The sequence below is a fragment of the Nomascus leucogenys genome, chromosome 1a (genome assembly GCF_006542625.1).
Source record: "Nomascus leucogenys isolate Asia chromosome 1a, Asia_NLE_v1, whole genome shotgun sequence".
NCBI classification, from domain to species: domain Eukaryota; kingdom Metazoa; phylum Chordata; class Mammalia; order Primates; family Hylobatidae; genus Nomascus; species Nomascus leucogenys.
In genome coordinates this window covers 92,489,500-92,512,972 of record NC_044381.1, presented here as the reverse complement: position 1 = coordinate 92,512,972, position 23,473 = coordinate 92,489,500, and the positions used below count along the sequence as shown (strand labels likewise).

The window sequence follows — 23,473 nt, the reverse complement described above, 5'->3', positions numbered from 1 at the left end:
CCTCCTGGTTCCTCTTTCCCTGAATGACTGTAAGCTATTTAAAGACAGCAGTCATATACAGTGACTTCTGTATTCTTACAAAGTATTTGAAACTTGTGGGGGATGAAGGGGAGTGTTAAATGACTATAAACTGTCAGGTTGGAGATCATGCCTATACTACTTTGTTGACCACACAGGTTTTTATCAACTATTTGCAAATGAAGAAAGAGTAAGAAGGAGGAAAGGGAAGACAGAATTCATTCCGGTCTTTATGGACCAAGCAGATTCTACCATGGACCCTTCTGAAACAAAATGTAGAAGCCATCTCATCCTTACTGAACGCTGCAATATTGTTGAACATGGTGCAGACATAGGCTTATGGGCTCAAAAGTTTCCCTGCTAGTTAGGCAAAACAACTAATAAGATAGCTTAAGGGAGGCTCTTCTTGTTACTACTACTTCCCAATTCCTTCTTACCTATAATTCTAGTAGTTAACTTAGAATACTATGTAGTAGTTCTTCCACTCCATAACCATTAGTGCTAAAATCAAATTATACCAGAAGTGCTAGTTTCTGTGACAACTGTAAGATTACATAGTGCAATCATGCTTAGATGCCTTTCTTGAAAGCATCTTTACCAAGCCATCTATATTTCTCCTGAAAGTCTACAGCTTCAAACTTATTCCAGGTGTGATCAGCCCTATTAAGGAGTTTTCTTGTACAGACATGATTTAAACATTCTAAATTTTCATCCATTTATCTGTTTTCTCATACTCTGAAGCGACACAGAATATGTCTAATCCTTTTTTTTTTTTTTTTTTTTTTGGAAATGAGGCCTTCAAATAAATAGAGAGGGCATTGATGCCCCTTTTAAGTCACGTTTTGCAAACTAAACTTTCTCAGGTCTTTTGCCACTCTTCACGTAATATGATTTCTAGTTTACTCACCAGTCTGGTTATTCTACTCCAAATGGCATCCAGCTGTCTAGGCTGGTGTGACAGCTGATGCAACCATAGTGTGGTGTCTGAATGTGACCCATTCAAAATGGGAACGAGCTTGCAGCCCCACTCTAGATCCTGTGTTCTCTCAATGAAGTATAATGTTGATTTAGCATTTGGGAGAGCCATTTTACATTATGTATTTATACTGAGTTTATGTTTGATTCAAACTCCTAAGTTTGTGTTAGTTTTAAATTACTGCAATTACTGAGACAACTTACTCATAGGCCTTTGGAGTCATGATTTCCAGAAAGAATTAAGAAGATAATAATCTAGGACTAGTCTCTGAATAATTTTTCATCGACTAAGTCTTAGGTAAGAATTTCTGACTGCTTCAGAATAGAAACAGGAATAGTCTTGAATCACATCAGAGTCTAACAATTTATATGTCATGACCCATACAAAACCTATAATGGAGATTCTAAACAACCTGTGTGTAAGAGAAAAGGAAATAACAATTTGAAGATCTAGAAAGAAACACAATCCTTTCTGTATCCTTGAAACTGATCCTAGGTTGTAGCAAAGGTAATTCAAAAGTTTATGTACACAATAGAATAGCAACTCCCAAGGTGTATTTCAAGAAACATCAGTTCTATGAGATATTAACAGATATTAATGGATAAACAAGAAATAAGAATAAACACAAATGTAAAGTAAGACTTCTCAGGGCTTTAAACTTGCAAATGTGAAAGGTGCTATCTCAGACCTAATAGAACATCAAAATTATCTCAGAAGACTGTTAAAAACCACAAATTCCTGGACTTTACCCTATAAACTCTGATTTAGTAGGTCTAGGTTGAGGCCCAAGAATGCATCCTGTGAGCAAGTGTTGGGTGATTCTGAAACTGCCAGTAAAGACACTGCTTTGGAGAACCACCAGGATTTGACTATGAGCTATTTTTTCTTTTCTTTTCTTTTTTTTTTTATGCCAAATCACATAATAGTTTCCTAATGCACATACTTAAAAGATAATATGCTAAATTTAGTATTACTTTTGACAACATAGAAAATGAAAACACCATAAAGGCCCTTTTGATAAACTCTGAATGAACACGGATCTGGAGTATACTTTTATTTTACTCCAAAGTTTATCTCAGAAAAACATAGCTACCTTTTCCAAATACAGTAAGCGGCCTACATATCCCAAACTTGTCTGCTTCTCCAATTCTATGTAAAAAGGCGTATCTTCCACAGATTAAAAAAAGTGGCCATGGCAACATTTATCCTGGGAGAAGGACCAGTGTGGTACAATTATCTATGGTTGAAGGCAGAAGTGTTGAATCAATGGCAAAGTCTTAGTGAAAAAAAAAGTTTTGAGTAAGTGAGATGATGAGTTTGCAATGAATTTTCTCTAGGGCTAGGTAACTACAGTTTCATCCTAGTAACCTTTAACATTTCTTTATCATGAAGTTCATTGGCAAAATCAATTATTATTTGTCTCCTTTTAGTAGTATTTTTAAATATACTATATTTTCCCCCGAGAAATTTTCTAATTTGGGGAGGCAAACATTAAGATCGGAAGCACACACAAATACGAACTCAAGCAAAGAACTGAAATTTGGCGACACAAAAAAAAATCACAGTACTTTCACAACAAAACTTCGCTCTTCCAAAAACAATATATAGCTCCAAGGACACACACATAGATCCACTTACAAATATAGCACGCACACAACCATTCTGGGAACAGCCAGTTACTACACATTGCGCATCAACTAAATAGTGCAATTCATCTAAATTATTTCAGCACAAATAATACTTGCCCTCCCTTTCTCATTAACATTCTCTCAAAGGATGGCTTTCTAAAAAGAAAAAAATAAACTCATAAGAATTTCGGAATTCCAAGATAAAATCACAACAGTCAAATATACAGCTGACATTTAAAAAACATTTCTTTTAAAAAAAGACTAAACATATGGTTTTTTCTTAGTAAAATATAAGAAAGCTTCTTTTTGTTTTAAAGGTACCTGCAAAATGTGGCTTCCCAAATGTGCTTCAAATACTTCAATGGCTAGTGCACTGGGGCTTCTCCTTCGCTGTGCACCTATAACTTGAAAGAAAAAGAAAGAAAGAAAACAGATCAATTAAGTTGGAGCACTGATTCATATCTTCAGCTTAGTTTCTCTTGAATGGCATCATTGACTATTTAGTATAACAATGAGATCTGAACCACCACCCAGTATTAATTTTAGTTCTGAGTTGTCTAAGCATAAATATAGCCTAGGTTAAATTTTCAACCTAGAATATCGACTTCTAGAAACATCAAAAAAATACATTCAGATTTTAAAAATTTTCCTTTTGGATGGCTTTTCCTACACTGGAATAAAAACATATGAATGTTCAGGTTCCTTTAAAATAAATTAGTACACCATTTTTCTTAAAATTAAGGTATTGATTTTTTTAAGCATCTGAATACTGCCTTATCTCCCCCAAACCCCGCCCCAGAGAAAACTAAACTTCTTACATCTTCTAGGCTAGGAAAAAAGCAAACAGGAAACTTGTATTTTCTAATGCAATAACTTCATCACAATTTAATCAGCAGAACATATTGGGTAAGACATCCTTATTCATGATCATTTGCACTAGTGTTAAGCATCCTGAGATGGCTGGATTTCACATTTACTACATATTCATGTGTAACTATTCCTGTAAGACTGACGAGAAGCCCAGGTAGATCCTTGGCCAGCATGTGCCTCACCAGGTCAGTGACTGCTTCTTATCTGGAGTTCCCGAACACTCCTGTTTTCTCACTAAGAGTCAGTCCTCTTCCAGGCATGCTTCACCTGCTTTGCCTGCAGGTGCCTACCACACAAGGAGTACTCATAATCCTTAACAAAAGTGGGTTTAATGCATAATAACTGTGGAATCCAGAATTGAGTGTCATCTGTTTATGATTTTTTTTTTTTACGTAGGGTTCCAGTTTATTTTAAACCTGTTCTTCCGCCTATTTTTTCTTCTTCTTTTTTAAAAAAAAATTAATGGAGTATAATTGAGCAATGAACTATTCACAGATCAAGCAGCCCCCAGAATCACAGCAGATTCAGAGAGACTCCAGGGATGTGTCATGGTCAGAACAAATTTATAGACAAAAAAGGGAAGTGACGTACAGAAATCAGAAGTGAGGACATCATAAAAAATCCATTTGCTTTACACTGATTTATGAAAGAAAATATTCAGATGCTTTCTGTATTTCCAAAAAGTAAATTCCCCATATCTTCCTGCTTTTTTTGAAAATTTTATTACAAACCTCTGCTCTCTCAAGCCCAGATACTACTAATTGAAAATAAAATCAAAATCTCCTACTTTATTACTTCTAGAAACACTTTCAGATAGTTGACAAGAAAATTTCCAGTGAAATGCTGCTGGGGTAATTCTGTTGCATTTCAGTTACTAAGTTGGTCAGTTGGCTCCATAGCTTAGTAGGGATTATAATATAAATACACTTGTGATTATTGTGCTATGCAAAGTAGGGAGTTTACCCCTGCAAATGTGAGTTTGTATCTGCAATGTCTGCAAGGCACTGTGAAAATGCGTGTGTGTTAAGTATCATTATTACTGACAAGAGAAAAATAACAGAGGCATTTTTTTCAATGGGAAAATTTATAAAATATAATTGAAGAGTGATTATTATCAAAAGAATATTCCAGCTGGAAGGGATCTTAGAGATCTCTACTCCAGCCTCCTCATTTGCTTCAGAAGCAAAACACACAACTAAAAATCTTAAAACAGAAAAATCAGTTTACTATGCTGAGATTAATCTTTATTATAAATATAGACATAGGGTTTTTACAATTTTAATATTCAGATATACAAGACAGTACTACTGTGTGCATGTGGGTGTGCACATTTCTGATTAATTTCCTATTCTAACATGCACATTACTCCCTTCAAAACTCCTTTGGCATTTTTGATAATGCAGCTGTCTTGCTGAATACTGTTTTCAGTTTCTAGAGTGTTAATTGCACATTATGGTAGCTTGGTGTGAATGATCCCACATGAATAAAATCTGCAGCCTTTTTTTTTTTTGTTTTTTGAGATTATGGGGGTGGGTGGCTTTTGGGAGGGAGAAGCGGGGGAGTTGAAAAACTTCTCAAGTGTCCACTCTGTTTTTGAGACAGTAATTAGGATTCAGAAAGCTCCTTATTAATAGCTCATAATTTGGGGGGGCACTTCAGGGCCTCCAATTACAAAGTTCAAAATAAATCACTGCACCTCCCCCCACCCCCCCAAAAAAAAAGAAAGAAAAAAGGACTAATTTTAGATAACAGAAATCATCCTACAAACAACTGGATTACGAGAGGGCAAGGGAGTAATAGCCACCAGGTTATAAGGAACCCTAAAACATCACAGAAAAGTTCACTTCCTTAGGAGGCCCAAGATGCAAGCTCCAGTAACAACATAAAGCTGCTCAAATGCCTTCTGAAAGCATAGAGGCTGTTGTCTTCAGTGGGGGTGTGGGGGCGGGGGATGGTTATTCAAGTCTGGCTATTGATGGCCTTTCTTTTCCTGCTGTTTCTCCACTAGGGTTCAGGCTGTGCTCTGAGGAAATGTCTTCATCCATGAGTTCTACCTGTATAGCTATTCTTTGTTCTCCAAACCCCCTAGAAATCTGAGTGTGCACCCCCATACACGCTAGCATAATATACAAGTATCTTACAAGTAGTTTCATGCTATTCTGTTCAATGGCATTTTTATGTCACTGGAACTTCTCTTGATTTATATGTTTTGCACTTATGCAGGTGATGAGGGCTGTAATGACAGTTCCTAATTTTACAACTAACATAAATATGTTAAACAGGAGCCCATTATGCCCCCGGTAAGAGCCCAGCTTTAACTTGAGCATTAATGCTAACTGATGTTAAATATGTACTTCTTATCTTGCACTTATCCTATCACATTTGGCATTTTGAGAACTGAGACAATAATCTGATAGCTAAAGAATACTGCAAACACAGGTATTTTGTTTCTCCATGTTAATCTTATTATGTTTATAGAGTATCATTAATGATCTAAAAAAACTAAAGGAGCATTTCCTCAATGGGATCTGTCATCCTCAGCAAAGCAATACATTGTTTATGAAGCTCGCTCAGATTTCTGTATTTTGGAAATTGACAGTTTCTAAAACCATCTGGTAGCCCAGACATACTGTATACTTATTGTTGCTGAACGGGTCACTGTTTCCTCTGATCTACTGACATATTTCATTTATTTGTTTGTTCAACTAAAAGACTATTTTCTGAAATTTAAAGAACACTAAAAAAATTAACCTATACACACAACACACACACAAACACACACACACACACACACACACGGGGCATTGCTAAATAAATGGAATGTGCAACCACTTGTCTGTGAAGATTCTGTTACCAGCTCACTGAGAGTGAGACGTAAGAGCTATAGGAGTTGAACAGCTTATACAAACTAGTATAAAAAAGAAAGCTCAAGCCATAGGAATTCAACTTAAAATTCAATTCAACATGACTAAATGCCTACTTGATGTTGAAAATCTCTAAGCTACTATAAGGTAACTAGTGTTATAAAACTTAATAAATAGTCCAAAATATGTTTTATGATGTTTAAAACAAAACTAGGTCCAGTATATAATTATCAACACACACCACAACTCTACTATTTCATGTTTTACAACGGTTAAAAATAAAACACCTAGAGTTTTAAGAGACTTTAAATGGAAGAGAAATATAAGGAGAAGGGTTTATTAGTTTTTAAAAAAATCAACTAGGAAAATTCTGATTGTCTCAGAAATCCAAAATGATCCGATGAATCACTAAGACTGTGCATTTGGCCTTTGTCTGATTAAAAAAGGAGAAGATACACAGGGTAACCACAGTCTAAAACATGTATCTGAAAAATTAGTTTTGCCCCTCCACAATGTCAGCAGGAAAGTTCTAATCTGGATCCTTCAGCATAACCTCACACGGTGGTCTTTGAGAATTAATTCAGTGCAGTAAAAGGCAACCCTTCTTTGGGGAATACACCAGGCCCTTCCAGTCATATTCCTAACCAGTGCTCCTCACCTCAGGGGAGGCACTCACATGAGGAGGGCTGAGGATTAACGCTCAGTGGGAGTTTGACCTATTCAGCCGAAAGGTCAGCTTGCCATGGAAGAACCCATTACAAAACAGAAGCAGGACAGCTCGGTGGACACACATAATGAAAGGGGAAAAGTCACGAGCCCTACTTACCTTGTGCCCTGCCCTTTCCCTTCATAACCCCAGCTCCTTGCCAGCATGGTTCACAATGGGAAGGTGGACCACAGGCAGAGAGCCACAGAGGGGCTTGCTACTGGAGGGATCACTTGAAGAAGGTATTCTAAAGTGAAGAGGACTGTGACACTGTGAGGCAGGGTTTCTAGTGGATTGTTTTATTAGGCCGAGGCAGTCACTGGTGGATAGGAAAGATCATTTCAGAGGCACTTCCTTATCCTCCCCCATAAGGTGGAGGGCAGTACGGCATCACAGGCAAATGTAGTCTTAAAGTTCGGCAGGTAGTATCTCAGGAATGCCTGGCAAAAAGGCAGGCTTCATGCCCAGTTACCCCTGATAGCTACCCTCTGAATCCTTCATCTAAGGGGCAAGGATCTGTTCCCACACTCAGCCTGGGGGAAGGGAGCACTAAAGGGTGTGCTTAATGGAATCCCTGAACATTGACTTCCTGCGCTTTGGCTAAGCAAAGTCAGGGGCTGAGAAAGAATGGAATATAGAATGCTTAATGAGTCTTTCCATGGTATAGAAGAAAAGGAAAGGGATTTCCCTCGAAGAACCTCAATTAGCCTTCCTCACCGTAGGGCCAAAGAAGCCAGGGAGGGTTTTCTCAGGAGCCCCATAAGTTCATGAGGTATGTATGAGTGTATGTATCTGTTTCTCTATCAAAATTAAAATTTCTCAGTTTGCATGTAATATAAGCTAAGTCTTTATTCTGAAACTGGCCCTCATCACTCTGCCTTCTGTGAGGTCCACTTTCACAAATTGTTTCTTTCAATACAAAACTCCTCAGTATTTGTGCATGGCTTAGACACTGGGAGATTCTCAGGTTTGGAGAAGAAACTGAAATGGCACTGGGTACCAGCTTAACCCATAGAGCAACATGACAACTGAAATTCTGTTGTTGAAAGCACTGTATGTGAAGTTTTCATGCAATATCTATATATACATATATGAGGCACTGTTATTGTTTTCATATATATGAAAGCATATATATGAAATATATATATGAAAACAAATAATAACAGTGCTTTTTCAGTGTACTTTCATCAAGATTAGTTTCTAGTATTAAAATATAGGATAAATGATGACTGTAGAAGAGAAATAGGGACACACATTGTTAATTGGGCACGTGATTAATCACATATCTGATAACAAATAAATACTAGAAAAAAAATCTCATATATTCAGGAGTAGTATACTTTGGGTTTATTTTTTTTTATTTTTAAATTCCTATTTAGGGGATTTTTAAAAACAAAAAATCTATCTTCATAATTCATATCTCAGACCTACTAACATATCACCAATTTAGACAAAAAAGAATATTTAATCCAATAATGCAATTGAAATTTTAAGAAGTCTTATGATGATCCAAAGTGTTTTGATGCAATACATATTTAAATATCTTCCACCATTTAAGTATGGGTTGACTGCATTAGGTAAAATAATTAGGGATCAGGTGACTGTGCAAATTTTAATACTTATAAATGAACTGCTTGTGGGAAAAAGAAACCATGTCTGCTTTTCTTAAAGAAGCATATTTACATTGCTTCAACTATTAAAGAACTAAGGGGAAAACATACAATGTCTAACTGATCTGTTTAGTCAAGGGAGTGTTTACTATGCACTTCTCAGCTTCTTGAGAATTAAATACTATTCATATGATTTTTGAAAATGTTTATCATTTTCTACACCAAAATGGCATAGTCCTCTAAATGTGAAATAGCAACCAAATATCACTGTAGTAAGTCTTGAAAATGTTTTTGTATATTTGGTCAGCAACAAATTACAGGGACCTCTTAGTACAAAGTTTCCATTTTAAAGATTCACTTTGCCTACCCACCTTTCTTTTCCATTGAGGGAAATGAGAATTCCTAGGCAGATATTTCTCCTTCTGTAGCTGGGAAAGGGGGAAATGGCCTTTCTCCAACAATCTGGTAGTTACTATAAGAACACTGTATGTCCCTCACACGGGCTACATATGGGGTGATTAACATTCTTCATGAGAGAACCCACACTTCCCCTAGACAATGAAATCCTTAAGCAGTGGGTTAAGCTGCTGTTTGGAGTGACAGCACTTGAGGGAATGAGGTCAGCGTCTGACAGTCAACGTCTCGGAGGACAGAACCTCAGGAAAATGCAGGCGCGATCCACAGCCTGGGCTGAGGCGTGGAGAGTGGGGTACATGAGGGAAATCCTCAAGAGATGCAAGGGGTCCTGAGGAGTGGACTGGCTAAAAGAAGAGGACATCCCTGACGTACCTGAGACTCCAAAAGTGCTGTTACTAATTTTAAAAAATGGTAGTTATTACACAATCATTCCAATTTTACTTGCTTAATTATTCCAGAACAATGATTGTAAGAGAGTACTTTTTTGGGGGGTGAGACTTTAGTCCTTAACAACTTAAAAAACATCCAAGGCTTTCCTAAGTATTTATTGGGTTCAACCACTTGATGTCACAGGGATTGCTTTTGGATGTAAAGCTTAAAGTTAACTATTTAATTCCCTTTATATAGTGAAAGAAATGAGAATTTCCTCTTTTTCTTTACAAAATAAATAAAAGGTAAAGAATCAGATCATCCCCCAAATTAATTCCTATCTTTAGATTCCCAGCAGAGATATGGGGTATGCTGGGGTGAACCCACCAGCCCCCTCCCGCCCCCACCACCCAATTTGGGGAAGTTTGGGGAGTGAGACAGTTATAAAGTGACTTCAGAATAAAGAATATAGAATAGGAGGGTCTTTGAGGGCTAGAGAATCTTGATTTTTAATCTAACATGAACAGATCAAGAAGACAGAAACTAATTTCTTCTGGCGTCAGGGCTATGGTGGCAAATATGTACTGAGCCTCAGGCTGAGGCAGGCATTCTGCTGGGGACTCGGGATGTGAAGCTGACGAGGATCCAGCCCACTGGGCGAGCAAGGCCTGTGTGTCAGGGGAGGCCAGCGGGCCATGCAGAGTGGGCAGCACAGATCCCTGTCCAGGCACCAAGCCTGAACACATTCCTGATGTAAGAAGGTGCTCTGCTTTCTGAGTACAATCTGCAGCTTCTAGTTTTGAACTGCTTCTGTTGTTGTTTAAATTCTTCTTCTTCCAGTGAACACTTCCCTCTGCAAAACACCTACCGCATGTATGTCAGGCAGGGATACCATGTGTCTCTCATGAATTAAGCCCACAGTTCACAGAAAGACACCGTGAGCTCTCTGATAACGGCTCTCAAAGGGAGGGACAAAGAGAACATATCAAATTTGGGATGTGAATACAGTGCTAACTTTGCAAAGTTTAATACTTGACTTTTCATTGGTAGAAATTATCTTCCTTACAAATACACTAAATTTTTTTTGAGCAGTTAAATTTTTAATGAGGGTTAGATTTGGTACACTGTCTCGAGAGGGGAAAGGATGATTACACTTTCATGTTGCAAACTGTCTTAAAAGCCTTTCCAATGAGTGCCGCTTTACTGCCGTCACCTCCTCTGACCTCGGCAGCAAGCAAACAGTTATGGCATGATTCCACCCAGTAGGAAGGGGGTGGAGATTACCACTGAAATAGTGCAGTGTCAGTTGCAATTGCTGGTAAAAGGAAGACGTCCACATCTGGTATCTTGATTTTTTGGTTTTCAGTCTGATCCCAAAGCTTCGTGTTATGACATTTGTAACATCTGCTACAAATACTGAGGTAAGTCAGGCACAACCTTATTACTTCCAGTCTAATGCTCCATTCACCCTCTAGGCCTTCCTAGGCCACTGATACAACAGGGAACTAATGTTGGTTCTGCAGGAAACAGCTTGTGTTTCTGTGGGAGAAAGAACACAAGGTCTCTTGCCTTCTCCCTCTTCTCTCTCCTGTTCCTCCATTCATATATTCAGTCATCCTCTCTCTCTCTTTCTCTCTCTCTCTCTCTCTCTCACCATCAACATAAAGAGTTCTGTGAAGCAGTGGGGTCACAAGGGACACAAGACTCTGCTTATAACAGCACCTGCTATTGAAAGGTCACTCTGATCAATTTCCAAAGCTCAACAATCTCAAGCTATGGAATTACACTTATTCATCCAAAATGTAGTGAAGCCTTATAATATGGAAGGTATTAACTCTGTTGAACAAGGTGCTAGGGATATAAGCCAGGCTTCTATCTCCACTTCTAGATATGTTGGCAGAAGAAAGCTAAAAGTATCCACGGGAAATATTTGTTGAGCCTCTATCTGTGCTGGACACCGTGTCAGGGAATATAAAATTGAAAAGGCACCTTCTAACCCTCCAGATGATCAGAGTCTAGTGGGACACTGACATATAAGCAAATGAACAATATGCAATAAAAGTACAACTCTCATCTCAGGATGGAGGTGGGGAGAGGTGGAGTCAGGGAAGGGCTTAGAATAAGGTATTGCCAGAACCGGAGTATGGAGTGAAGTTACATGAACAGTGCACTACCACGGCCAGGACCCTGGGATCTACTGATCAGACATGAAGGCAAGGGCAAAAGCATGTTAACGTAGCTACACGTGCATGCTCCAGGTGCATCACCCTGCCCACGCCAACTTGCTTTCTCTTAAGCTGCGACAACAATGGACTGTCATATTCTTAGAAACTTAAGGGACTGGGACCCCACTCCACAGTGCCTTCTTGGGGCTCAATACTGCATAACAGTCGCATAATTACAACTGGTAGACCAGTGTCCATTTGGCACTGTCCAAAAACCCCAACTTTACAATTCTCTCTCCCCCTCCACCTAAACACCACTGCTTAGATGAAAACTCTGACGTGCACACCTGCATCGCATCATCTGGCTTGGCACCGTGCTGGGCAACCGAGTCACTAACCAGACTGTTGTATCACCTCCGTGTTCTGAAGGGCACTTCTGTGATTCAAGTCACTTACTGTAGAATATCTGATTCATTTCCAGGATGTGCTTGTCCTCTCTGCTGGGAGAATGAGCTCAACGGGAGGGGTCACATTATGGGGAGACAACTACACAGAGGAAAGGATTGGTGTTCTGGGGTCAGGCAGACCAAGTTTTAAATCCTCCATTTTTCTCTAATTAGCTGGGTGGTCTTAGCCAAATTAGGTTCCATGGACCTCAATTTCTCATTCTGTCAAAAGGGTTAATGCCTCTTATAGCAGTTGTGAGGGCATGTGACATGCCCCGCCCTGATTTAATTGTTCTCCTGGAGCTTATTTGCATAGTGTTGTCTCTCCCACTAGCAAGTTACCTTCCCAAGCCAGAGGAATCATTCTGTGCTTTGCCGAAACCCCAGCATTTAGAATTGGGCCCAGAGTGCAGAAGGTACACAATAAATACTTGTGAATGAGCGAACACTCTAGAGCACAGTGCCCAGCCCACGGGAGCGCTAAGCACATGTCAGCTCTCTCCTCTTTGTTGTGAAAAGCAGAGGCCAGGCCAAAGATGACTTTTCTCAATAACTATCTTTATTCCAATTTTAACAGGAATATTAGGAATTTTTTCCCCTGTATGTTGTCACCAGCTTCTGCCTTTCCTACAGTGTGCTATCAAATCTATAATGTCACCACAAACCCTGCGAGCCAACTGCAATCAGGGCCTCAAACCAGTGCAAACATTTCACACACACTTGGGCAAAGAGCCAGCAATTCACTGAGTGTCAGCAACTGCCCACTGAATTTTCTTTTGAAGGATTCACTCATGCCCTATTCCAGCAGTAATTGGCATTCGTTTAAAGATGCTGAATGCCTCAGACATAACTTGATGAGATAAACGTACATAGCCACCACCACTGCAAACTGAAATCAGCTCTTACAACCCCGCCATCTTCCCTCTAATTTCACGTAAACAAAAGCCCACACAATTTTCAATGGTAACTATGCAGGAGCTAGGTCTTACTTATGTTAGCTGATCAAGGTCTGCATCACCATTCCCGCCTGACTTTTGGATACCTACAGAGGCTATGATTTGGGGAAAGTTAGAAAATAAACAAGAAAGATGAGAACAATTTGGAGGATGCAGATTAGTAAACAGGCTTACGAGACTGTCTGACCTAGAATCGAGAACATATCTAAGCAATATTTTTATATTTATCACCACCATACAATGAATTAAGGAAAAAACACTTAACTTGAAGACCTATTATTTAGACTCAAGGCTGAGTTCAAGCCTTTCTCTATTAGAGGTTCTTAATATGTTTCTTTCTTTGAATAACAGGGCTGTTTAAGCAAACCCTCTTCATAAGACAATATTCAAACACAACATTTTGCATATGCAATTACAAAAATTCCAGAGTCATAGACCCCAAGTCAAGAAGTCTCGCTTTAGACAACAGCCGAGCACCCACAGATGCCCTGTGTCATCAGTGGGACTGAACAACGGATTCACTGAGTGAATGAGTAAGTAATCAAATGAATACTCAAATGAATGAATGCAAGGAGATCCAGTCAAGAGAGAATGCACAACCAAGTCAGATACTTGTATTCTGTGAGGAGACTGTGGGACTGAAAGCAGCAGCCAGTTAGTTGGTTTATTCACAAAACTGCCTTGTGGAATTATATACTGCTCCTCCCCTTCTAAATGCAGACAGAGGGAGGAAAGGAAAAAGAGATAATGAAGGTTTGCAAATGAAGTGGGTACAACTGTGCAATCAATCAACATTTTCTGAAAAAGAATCTGCATCACTTGCCAAAAATTTGAACTGAATAACTGAACCAGAATTCTGATGAGAACGGACTTTGCCACTAGCCAGTCATTTTTATTTGTTTTCCAGCTGTCTTGCTTCTCTCTTCCAGGAAGCCACCGGTCTCTTCAGTGCGGCAAGTTCAGGCAATGGGAACTTATTTAATCACGGTTCAATGTATACTCTGTATTCCCTATTTTAATAAAACTTTACTGAGTGCTTACCCAGTGCCAGGCGCTGTTAGTTGAAAAGGATATAATTCAATTATTCATCTGAAGATTCATTGAGGGCCTACTAAGTGCCAGGCCATGGACCACCAAAGAGTGAACAAAGGAGACAGACAAATGGGCCTGCATGGAGCTGGCATTCTAGTGGGGAGCCAGACGACAACAATAATAGCAACAACACATGCACATCTCCATATAAGCAGCAGTATGAAGGAACATTTTTAAAAGGGGAAGGGAAAAGTAGGGACAGAGATTTCTGTATTCCATGGAAGATCAAGGAAAGCCTCTCTAAGGATATAATATTTGAGTAGAGACAGGAATAAAGGGAAGGAGGGACATGATGTCCAGGTGAAGGGAAGAGAAGATATAAAGGCCCTGAGATGAGAGAAACTTCTCACGTTCAGGAAATGACAGGGAACCAGTACCCTCAAGGAATTTAGAGACTCGGGAGAGAGAAATACAAACTGTAAAAAAGTAACCGTTGGCCGGGCACTGTGGCTCACTCCTGGAATCTCAGCACTTTGGGAGGCCGAGGCAGGCGGATCGTGAGGTCAAGGGGTCGAGACCATCCTGGCCAACATGGTGAAACCCTATCTCTACAAAAATACAAAAATTAGCCGGGCATGATGGCGCGTGCCTGTAGTCCCAGCTACTTGGGAGGCTGAGGCAAGAGAATCACTTGAACCTGGGAGGCGGAGGATGCAGTGAGCCGAGATCTCGCCACTGCACTCCAGCCTGGGCGACAGAGCGAGACTCCATCTCAAAAAAAAAAAAAAAAAAAAAAAGTAACAGTTTACCTGGAGAACTGCAGGAAAAGGAGCATCTAACTCTAGTGAAATTCAAAGATGTAAGAGAAAAGAGAGCATCTGGGCTACATATGAGTGTTAGTTTTCCGGGCAAACAAGCCACGGATTGGCGGGGATGAGGGGAGCATTTGAGTAGAGAGAAGAACACATGCAATAGCACGAACTGCTGGGCAAGGCACGGGAGAGTCATGCACGAAGAAGACATGTCGGGCCCAGTCACAAATGCCCCATCAACACTGCAAAGGAGTTCTCAGTTCACACACGGCATTCGGCATCCATCTGAAAAGTTAGAGCACAAAGGGACACAAGCACGTGTGTCTGTTATATCACCTGAGGCGTGGTGCAGAGGGTGGAACAGTGTTTGGGGGAAAGCTGAAAACGTGGCTATTGCATGGTCTAGCCAATAAACGATGACGAGTTGACCCTAGTAACTAAGTTAGTAAGATTGTAGAGAGGGGTTCAATTCTAAAGGTATTTAGGAGGTAGGATTGAGAGAGCTTTGTGATTAACTCATAAGGGAAAAGCGAGAGTGCAGTATGAATTCTGAGTTATAACAGTATAATGGTTTCTTCCTTCCCTGTGATAGGACATTGAGGAAGGCAGGCAGGTGTTAAGGAGAAGATGGGAAGTTGAAGGGAGGTGTCTTTAGGAGAAGCCCATCGTGATGCCTAAAGGGCCTGAGGTGCAGAATTGAGTTTTTGGCAGAGATGAGGATTTGGCTGCAAGTCATTAGCACACAGGTGGGATTAGAAGCCACGGGAGGACAAAATGGGAGGTGAGCTGGGGACCCAGCCTGGGGAACATCTGCATTTATAAAGAGGCAGAAGCGGGGAACCAGCAAAAGCCTGAGTGCAGACAGCCAGAGTAGACGGTGGATAAAGAGGCAGCGGTGTCCTAGAAAGAAGAGAGGACATTTTAAGGAGAGTCAAATGTCATGAGAGAGCCCTGAAGATCCTGGGCAGGGGCACTGCAGTCAGTTGAGCAGCAAATGAGAGGTCAATATTTCTGAAAATTTGGAAGGGAAAGAAAGTAGATTAAGGGATGACTCTCCTATGAAGGGAGAGTAATGGGAACATACCCAAGGTTAAGGGATTTTTTTAAAGTGACTTTGGATGTATACCCTGAGAAGCAGCAGCAAGCAAAAGCCATGAGACACAGACGAAAAACTCTTTTAAAAAGCTACAAAATTACCAGGAGTTTAGACAAAGCTGAGAAATAAGCAACAGTATTTTTTTTCAATATTTCACTATAACTTGATTCTACAAACTTAATGTACCATGGTGTGGTGCCCAGCCACCACAATAGAGATCTCAGCCTCTAGTTCTTCCAGATGATATTTAAACATCCTAATGATCTATAATCCACATCCAGAACTAGACTTGGATAGGGAAAGCTGCTTGAATATATCTAAACCCAAGCCATCATTGCTCCCCCAAAACCTCTGTCCCTTCTTGCCCACTGTTAATGAGTCTCCATTCTGCTAGTCCTGCAGGCTGTATCAGAGCTGTCTCACCTTTGTTTTCTCCTCTGTGTAAATAGGAAACCCTTTGCAAGGACTCCAGTCTCCACTACTAGAGTGACTTTCCTACCAGGTTCATGAAGACATGAAACTTCATATATAGAGATTTACAAAGATACCAATATGCCACAAAAAATACAAGACCCCACTTTGGGATGATGCTTTTTTGAGGCTTCCTCCTTACTTCATGCTACCAATAATATCCATCACTTTGCTCATCAATAAAAATGTTTTCTCCTGGTCCAATTGGCTCCAAGTTTTCTGTCTTTGTATCTCTTGCCATGGCAAAAGTTCTCCAAAGGTCATAAATAGAGGAGTTACTTGGAATTGCTTTTGGAGTCCCTACAACTCCTGGATCGCAAAAGCAACAAGTATTTCTTCCTTGCAGCCAAGATCTGTCAAATACCCACAGGCAAGTATTGCAAGTGATTATTAATATACACAGGTGTGAGCTAAAAGAATATTAAATCATCAAAGAAAACCGAAATGTATTTAATGAATTTTGATTACGCTAATAAAGAGAAAGCCAAGACTGCTATATGTGGCAGACAAAAAGGTCTTGTTTCCCAATAATTTTTTTTTTTTTACAGAAGCCATTGCCTCACCATCACTGAGGTTGAACTTTCTATCTGGCAAGTGAGAAAGAGATTTTTTTTTTTCTGGAATTTCAAAAATGTTTATATAAACTTTGTCCTCAGTACTCAGAAGAAAATACTAAATGCTCACCTCAACTTGCTCCCCTTAGCTCTCCTCTCATTTTTGTTCCTCTCTGAGACAGTCTGCTTTGAAGTTTTCAGATTCTGATAAGACCTATATAGTCACTTTCATTTTCTTGAACTAACTTACTTTTATTCACTTGTACCATTGCTGTTAAGTCATTATTTTCTTCAAATTTTTACCCAAAGTTGAGATGAAGTAGGCTTTACATATTGCTGCAAGTTTATTCCCGTCTTATACTGGTTTTAATTTTTTTAGAAAGAATTTCTTCCACTGTTAGTATCAGCGTATGTCTAGCTCTGTCCTCTACAATATTCATCGAAGAATCTTGAAATGTTTATTCAGGAAATATTCAAGAACACTTAAAAAGATGGGAAGACAGCTGTAGTTTAGTATGAAAAGCACAATTGTTGGGAGTCAGAAACCTTTATTTTTAAACAACAGCCCTGGCATTTACTAGTTGATGAACTTGGATAAGACATCTGACATCCAGATCTTAGTTTCCTCATCTGTAGAGCGAGATAATAATACCCAGCCCAAAGAGTTGTGGCAAGGGTTAAATGTGCAACAGTTTTCTAATACACACCTAGTAAATAGTGAGAAAACAATAAATTTTAATTCAATCTGAATTTTTAATCTCTCTGTAGCAAAACAAAAATGAGTGCTGACAAGATGCTTTTGACGACGAAGATTAAAGAAGGTCACCAAAGCGGTATATATGACTTTTCTGTCACTTTCTAGGTTGTGCCGCCTTGGGCCAGTTAGAAAAATCTCAGAGAAATACGGTTACCAGAAAGGTGAACATACTGCTACCTGCTTTATTTAGCATGCTGTTTGAGAATTAAATGAGATAGCATATGTGAAGTGCCTAGGACAATATCCGACCCCTAAGGGGTATTTGCTAAACATTAGCTCCTTTCCCCTTCCTCAAAGATGTGTATTCTTGGAGCCAATTGTAAATTTTTTTAAACTGCAGATTTTTTTTTTTTTAAATATTTTAAGTTCTGGGGCACATGTGCAGAACATGAAGGTTTGTTACATAGGTATACACGTGCCATGGTGGTTTGCTGCACCCATCAACCGTCATCGACATTAGGTATTTCTCCTAATGCTATCCCTCCCTTAGCCCCCCACCCACCAACAGGCCCCGGTGTGTGATGCTCCCTTCCCTGGGTCCATGTGTTCTCATTGTTCAACTCCCACTTATGAGTGAGAACATGCATAAACTGCAGATTTTATAGAGTAAATCACATGTCATGCCCTTGTTCAAAACTGGAATAATAGCAACATTTATTAGAGATGAAGTATCTTGGCATATATGAAAATCCCCAAGACTAGAGCTGAATATTGATTCTATATTATGGATTTGGAGTGTAATGATCTTTTGTGAGAGTACACAAAAAGAAGCGGTATGGCATGGTTGCTTTCTTATACTTACGTGTACATACACGTATATGCATGTGTGCATGTGTCTCTAGACATTTTTAAATCTTCAACTTATATTTTCAACTTCCAAAGACATATATACACGGTAGGCATTGGGAAGCTTGGTTAAATTATGACTGCCTAATGCAGAGACATATATACCCAAGCACTCCTGCTACAAAAATGGTAGCAGCCTAAAGGTTATCTTCCATTTTTTTTCCAAGGAGGATACAGAGTAGAAGAAACCAAATAGACTGCAGCATTTTACCCCTCTGTTCCCCAGTCCTCATCGGTCATGTCATGTTTGTCATCAACCCCATCTGGGCAGCAGGTGTGGTGCTGCATGGCTGCGGGTATTTGATTATTGACTAGTGTATATTTCCAAAGGGCACAACAGACTGCTGACTGGCCCTCAGTTATAACACGAGGCAATCTTCCGTGTTTATACCTGTAAGAGCTAAAAATAAAGAAAAACTGATTTTGAGTTTTTTAAAACTACATTTTGACCAGAGGCTTTTAACAAAGCCTCCATATATATCAGTCAAACACTGAGCTTGGCAAGCTTGTATAGAGTCTATTAAAGGGGGAATAAGGTTCATGAATTTCAAGCTTGGAGGGCTCTAATTACCTCATGCTCAAACTTTAACTACAAAACTTAGATAAATTGCTGCACTAAAACCATAGAAGATCCTCCACCTGATTTGTGCCAGTGCATCTAAAGCTCAGTGAGGCTGATCCCAGGGAGGTTTTTCAAATCAGTCCTAAGGGAAAGTGTTCTGGCCCCGTCTCTAATGAGTACGTACGGATTACTTGGATGTTTTGGTAAAGCTACCCAGTAAATTAGTCAATCTGAAATTTTATTAGCCGCAAAGCATTACGGCAGTCAGTCATACAGGCTAAGAATACTGGGGGAATTAAAGTCATTTTAAGCATCTATTAGTCAGGTATCACGAATCTGTTTCAGGCCTCGGCTAGTAGTTGTAACATTAAACTAATTGGCTAATAGTTACAGCTGTCTCTTCAGTGCATTTGTTCTTAGAGGTGTGATCCCTTCTTGAACCAATTTATGTACACCCAGAGGGGGGTCCTATTTTTTATTCTAGTTTAATATATGATTTGGATTCAAAAGGAAGAAAAACAGGTAGGGGGGGCAGTCTGTATGTATAAACCATGGTGTGAAACAGCTAAACCTGAACGCACAGACTGCCAGCCTAAAAGTTGAAATTTAGCAAATGTGGAAGGCAGAGGAGAATGCAGAAAATAAACATGACTCTTAAATATTCTAAACATCCATACTTTATCAAAGACACACTGAGGAGAAATGTGGATTTCCCTCTGCCTGGTCTTACACGCTCCATGGCTATTTATCTAGTTACAAACTTTTATAGATGTGAAATATTTTAAGAAGTCCTTTAGAAATGGCCCGAGGTAATTTCAAACTTAACAGACCCTGTCCCACCAGAGCTCATTACAGTGAATTTTATAACAAAGTACCCTCTACTTAATTTTCAGAGCCTAGCCAAGCGTATGAGAAATGCAGCTGCATTAAGTGCAATTAATGGTACAATAAAAGCAGTGGAGGGCTGTTTAACACCCAAGAACCAGCAGTAAACACTGGCTTCATGCTCTCCAGCAGTCAGTGATGTGCCAGAGGACGTGAAGTGTGAGATTTCTGTACCAAAGTGGGAAACGCCTTTCTCCTGCTAGAGAAGAATTTCCTGTCCTTCAACAATTCAGCCCAGAGACTGTACAAAAGGATATAAAGGTACTCCCTCCAGTCATGCCACTAGCATCCTAGCTCCCTTTGAGCAGGGATCCAACACAGGAAGCTCATATTCCCATCAGGACGGGAAAAGGACAAATTCAATTCCAATAAAAATGAATCTAATAGCAAGTGACTCATAATGTACAAAATGATTTGGTTTCCTAACTAACAAAGTGGACTGTCAAATGACAAAAAAGGAACAAAGTAGACAGTCAGAATAGTTTTCAAACAAGCCAAAAAAATCTAAAAGTTGATGAGCAGAAACAACTATGACACTGCAAATCTCTTTAATGATGAAAAATCACTTCTTAGAATTTGAATATGAGAGACATCCAGAGATCAGCAAAAACCTCATTGGTTAATAACAATCATGGTTGTTTGAGGATTGGTCCATCCGCTAGTTAATTTGTTAAATAAAATATGGTCAACCAGGTCTGGAAAGATGATTACACATATTCAGCTTTCATAAGCAACTGAAATAATTCTATCATAGAAAGAATTTGATGATAATGTCTCTCAGTAGCCTGGTTTGAATTCAGGGACCTACCCCTCTATTTCCATTTCCGGATGAAACTGTTTTTTAACAGTATAAATAGGCTAGGAAAAACATTTAAGTTATATTTTTGACAATAAAACTCCTACCAACACATTCAAGTGTGGAGAATTCGTCCTAATTATAAGGTTATAGACATGGTTAGCCTAAATAAAGAAAAGCCATAGTTAATCCCCACATTTCATTTTCCTAGAAACATGCTTCTGACCTCCGTCCTCAACAGAATTCCCCCATGAGCTTTTGTACTTGTTTGGTTCCTCCAGTTTCTGATGGATGCCCACCCATGGTTGGAAGGGCTCATGGGCAATGAGAGGACCCTGGCAAGGGCAAAAGTGAAAACTCAAGCAGGAAATGACAGGAGGGAGCCAGGACCTAACTCCAAATGGAGGCATTTTAGTGACACCAAACTAAATCCCTCTCCCTCAACAAAAGTCTAACCCTGAACACCTCTTCCTAAAACAGGAAACATGCCACATCCCTAATGGTAAGTAAATAAACGATTACACCCCATAGAAGAGGAAGCTTCTCTGTGTAACTGCACAGACGTGAAGGGGAGCTCCAGGCCTTGGGATGGCTCCTGGGCTCTAGGAATGGCTGGAAACACTGGAACTACTACGTGAACAAAGGAGCTTTTGCAGTAGAATTCCGCTGCATTCTACCCAGAAGGTCTTTAAAAAACAGACAAAACTGGATACATTTTCAAAAAGGAAACAACCTTGTCCTGGACAATTCACTCTGTTTCTGAATGGTCTAAAAGATGGTTAAAAATAATTCACTTGTTCTAATAGTTTCCAAATGAGGGGTTCCATGACTAGCCCTCTCTTCAGAATGTTTGCTACGTCAATATTACTTTTCAGTAATATCAAGAGTTTTCCCTATCTACATAGGGTTTAAAGACATTTATCCATATGCAATTTTCAATTGACAAATTACCTATGCTTAAGAAGGTTCCATCCTCTCTGCCTCCTCACCCTCATTTTTGCTGGTGCTGAGGAGTCCCCATGGTGGGAAGGGAGAGAGCAGCTGGACGACAAGAAGAGTTTGGGTTCTAGAATCAGGCAGGTTGAGATTTCAATCATGATTCTGCTACTTAGCAACTATGGGATATGGGGCAAGTTACTGAGGCTTGCTGAGTCCTGATTTCCTCCTCTCTAAAATGCTTGTTCATAGGGTTGTTAGGTGAATTCAAGGATACAACATGTAAGCATACTCCACACATTCCTTCCTTGACGTCCAATCCTCTCTCACCCTGCAGGAAAAGAACTCTCGACAAACAGGGACCTTCCTGGAAGACAGGCTCCTACTGACTCACTTTCCAGTGCTGCTTTTACTTATAGAGTTGGCCCTCCGCATTGGCTGATCCTGTATCTGCAGATCCAACCAACCACAGATTGAAAACATTTGAAAAAAAAAAAAAAAGATGGTTGTGTCTGCACTAAACATGTACAGACTTTTCCTTGTCATTGTTCCCTGAACAATACAATGTAACAACTATTTACATGTAATTTATATTGTATTGGGTGTTATAAGTAATCTAGAAATGATTTAAAGTGTAAGGGAGGATGTACCTAGGTTATATGTAAATACTATACCATTTTATATCAAGGACTTGAGCATCCAAGGATTTTGTTATCTGTGGGGAGATTCTGGAACCAATTCCCCACGGATACCAAGGAAGGACTGTACTATTCTCTTGGCTCCTACTACCTGTCACCCTCAACTCAGTTTATACAAATCCTGTCATTCCTCATTCAGCAGCCACACCTATGAAGCCCTCCAGCAATGAATAGTTGGAAAAGCATCTTAGTCTGCTTTAAGCACTTATAACATATTCCACACTGTTCTAGCAGCCATTTTATATTTTGCTCATAATTTTCCTGTGTGTGTGCCCACATTTTAATTTGTGATGACTATTCTTATTTACAACCCACAGTGCCAATAGATATTTACGAGTGGTCTTTCTAAAAACATTTAATAAATGTCGTGGGTTCTTTTCCTTATCTTTTGATACAGTGTCTGGTATTATACAAATAACCCCATTACAAATTTGTCTGACTTAGCAAACACACTTGTTTAGAAAGTGAATCTTTGAGTAGGTAAAAAGATTGTTAATAATTCACAACAGCAGCATGAATTGATGCCACCAGTTTGCTTTTCTTTTAATCCCTAGAGGAACTGAAATGTACCACGAGAATTGAAATTTTGATAATGTGGAGGAAAAGAGCATTTTTGAGCATGGAACTCTTTCAAGGTAAAGGTTATTTTATCTCCCTTCTCCCAGTGGCAGACTTAAGATGGTGGACATGGAGTAACCTTAGGATAAATGGGTACTTGTGGCCTGGAGGAAACATATTGGCAGGTGTAAGGAGGCATCAGCAACATTGATGGAAGGGTATTTGGGACAATATTGACCTATTTTGAAATGCTTCCCAGCTTCCCACCATGTTAGTGCCCAGATGAGGTAATGATATTTCCTCCTGCCTCAGGACCATAAGGCATCCTGTTCCCAGGAACTATAATACATGAAAGGATTCTCCATTTTATCACTGGGTTCCATGATCAGTATATAGGCTTTGCGGACTCACCTAGGAACTCAAGCTCTGCTTAACACTTTTTTTC

General features: G+C 39.6%; 1 protein-coding gene across 7 annotated transcripts in view; it reads right to left on the bottom strand.

Moving 5' to 3' along the window:
• NPAS3 (neuronal PAS domain protein 3) overlaps positions 1-23,473 on the bottom strand; it is an 871,327-nt gene that overhangs the window by 434,115 nt on the left and 413,739 nt on the right. For all 7 annotated transcript variants that reach the window (XM_030813243.1, XM_030813218.1, XM_030813234.1 and 4 more), the window contains one exon: positions 2,944-3,026. In XM_030813243.1, the coding sequence (XP_030669103.1) occupies positions 2,944-3,026 (83 nt within the window). The remainder of the gene's footprint in view (positions 1-2,943; positions 3,027-23,473) is intronic.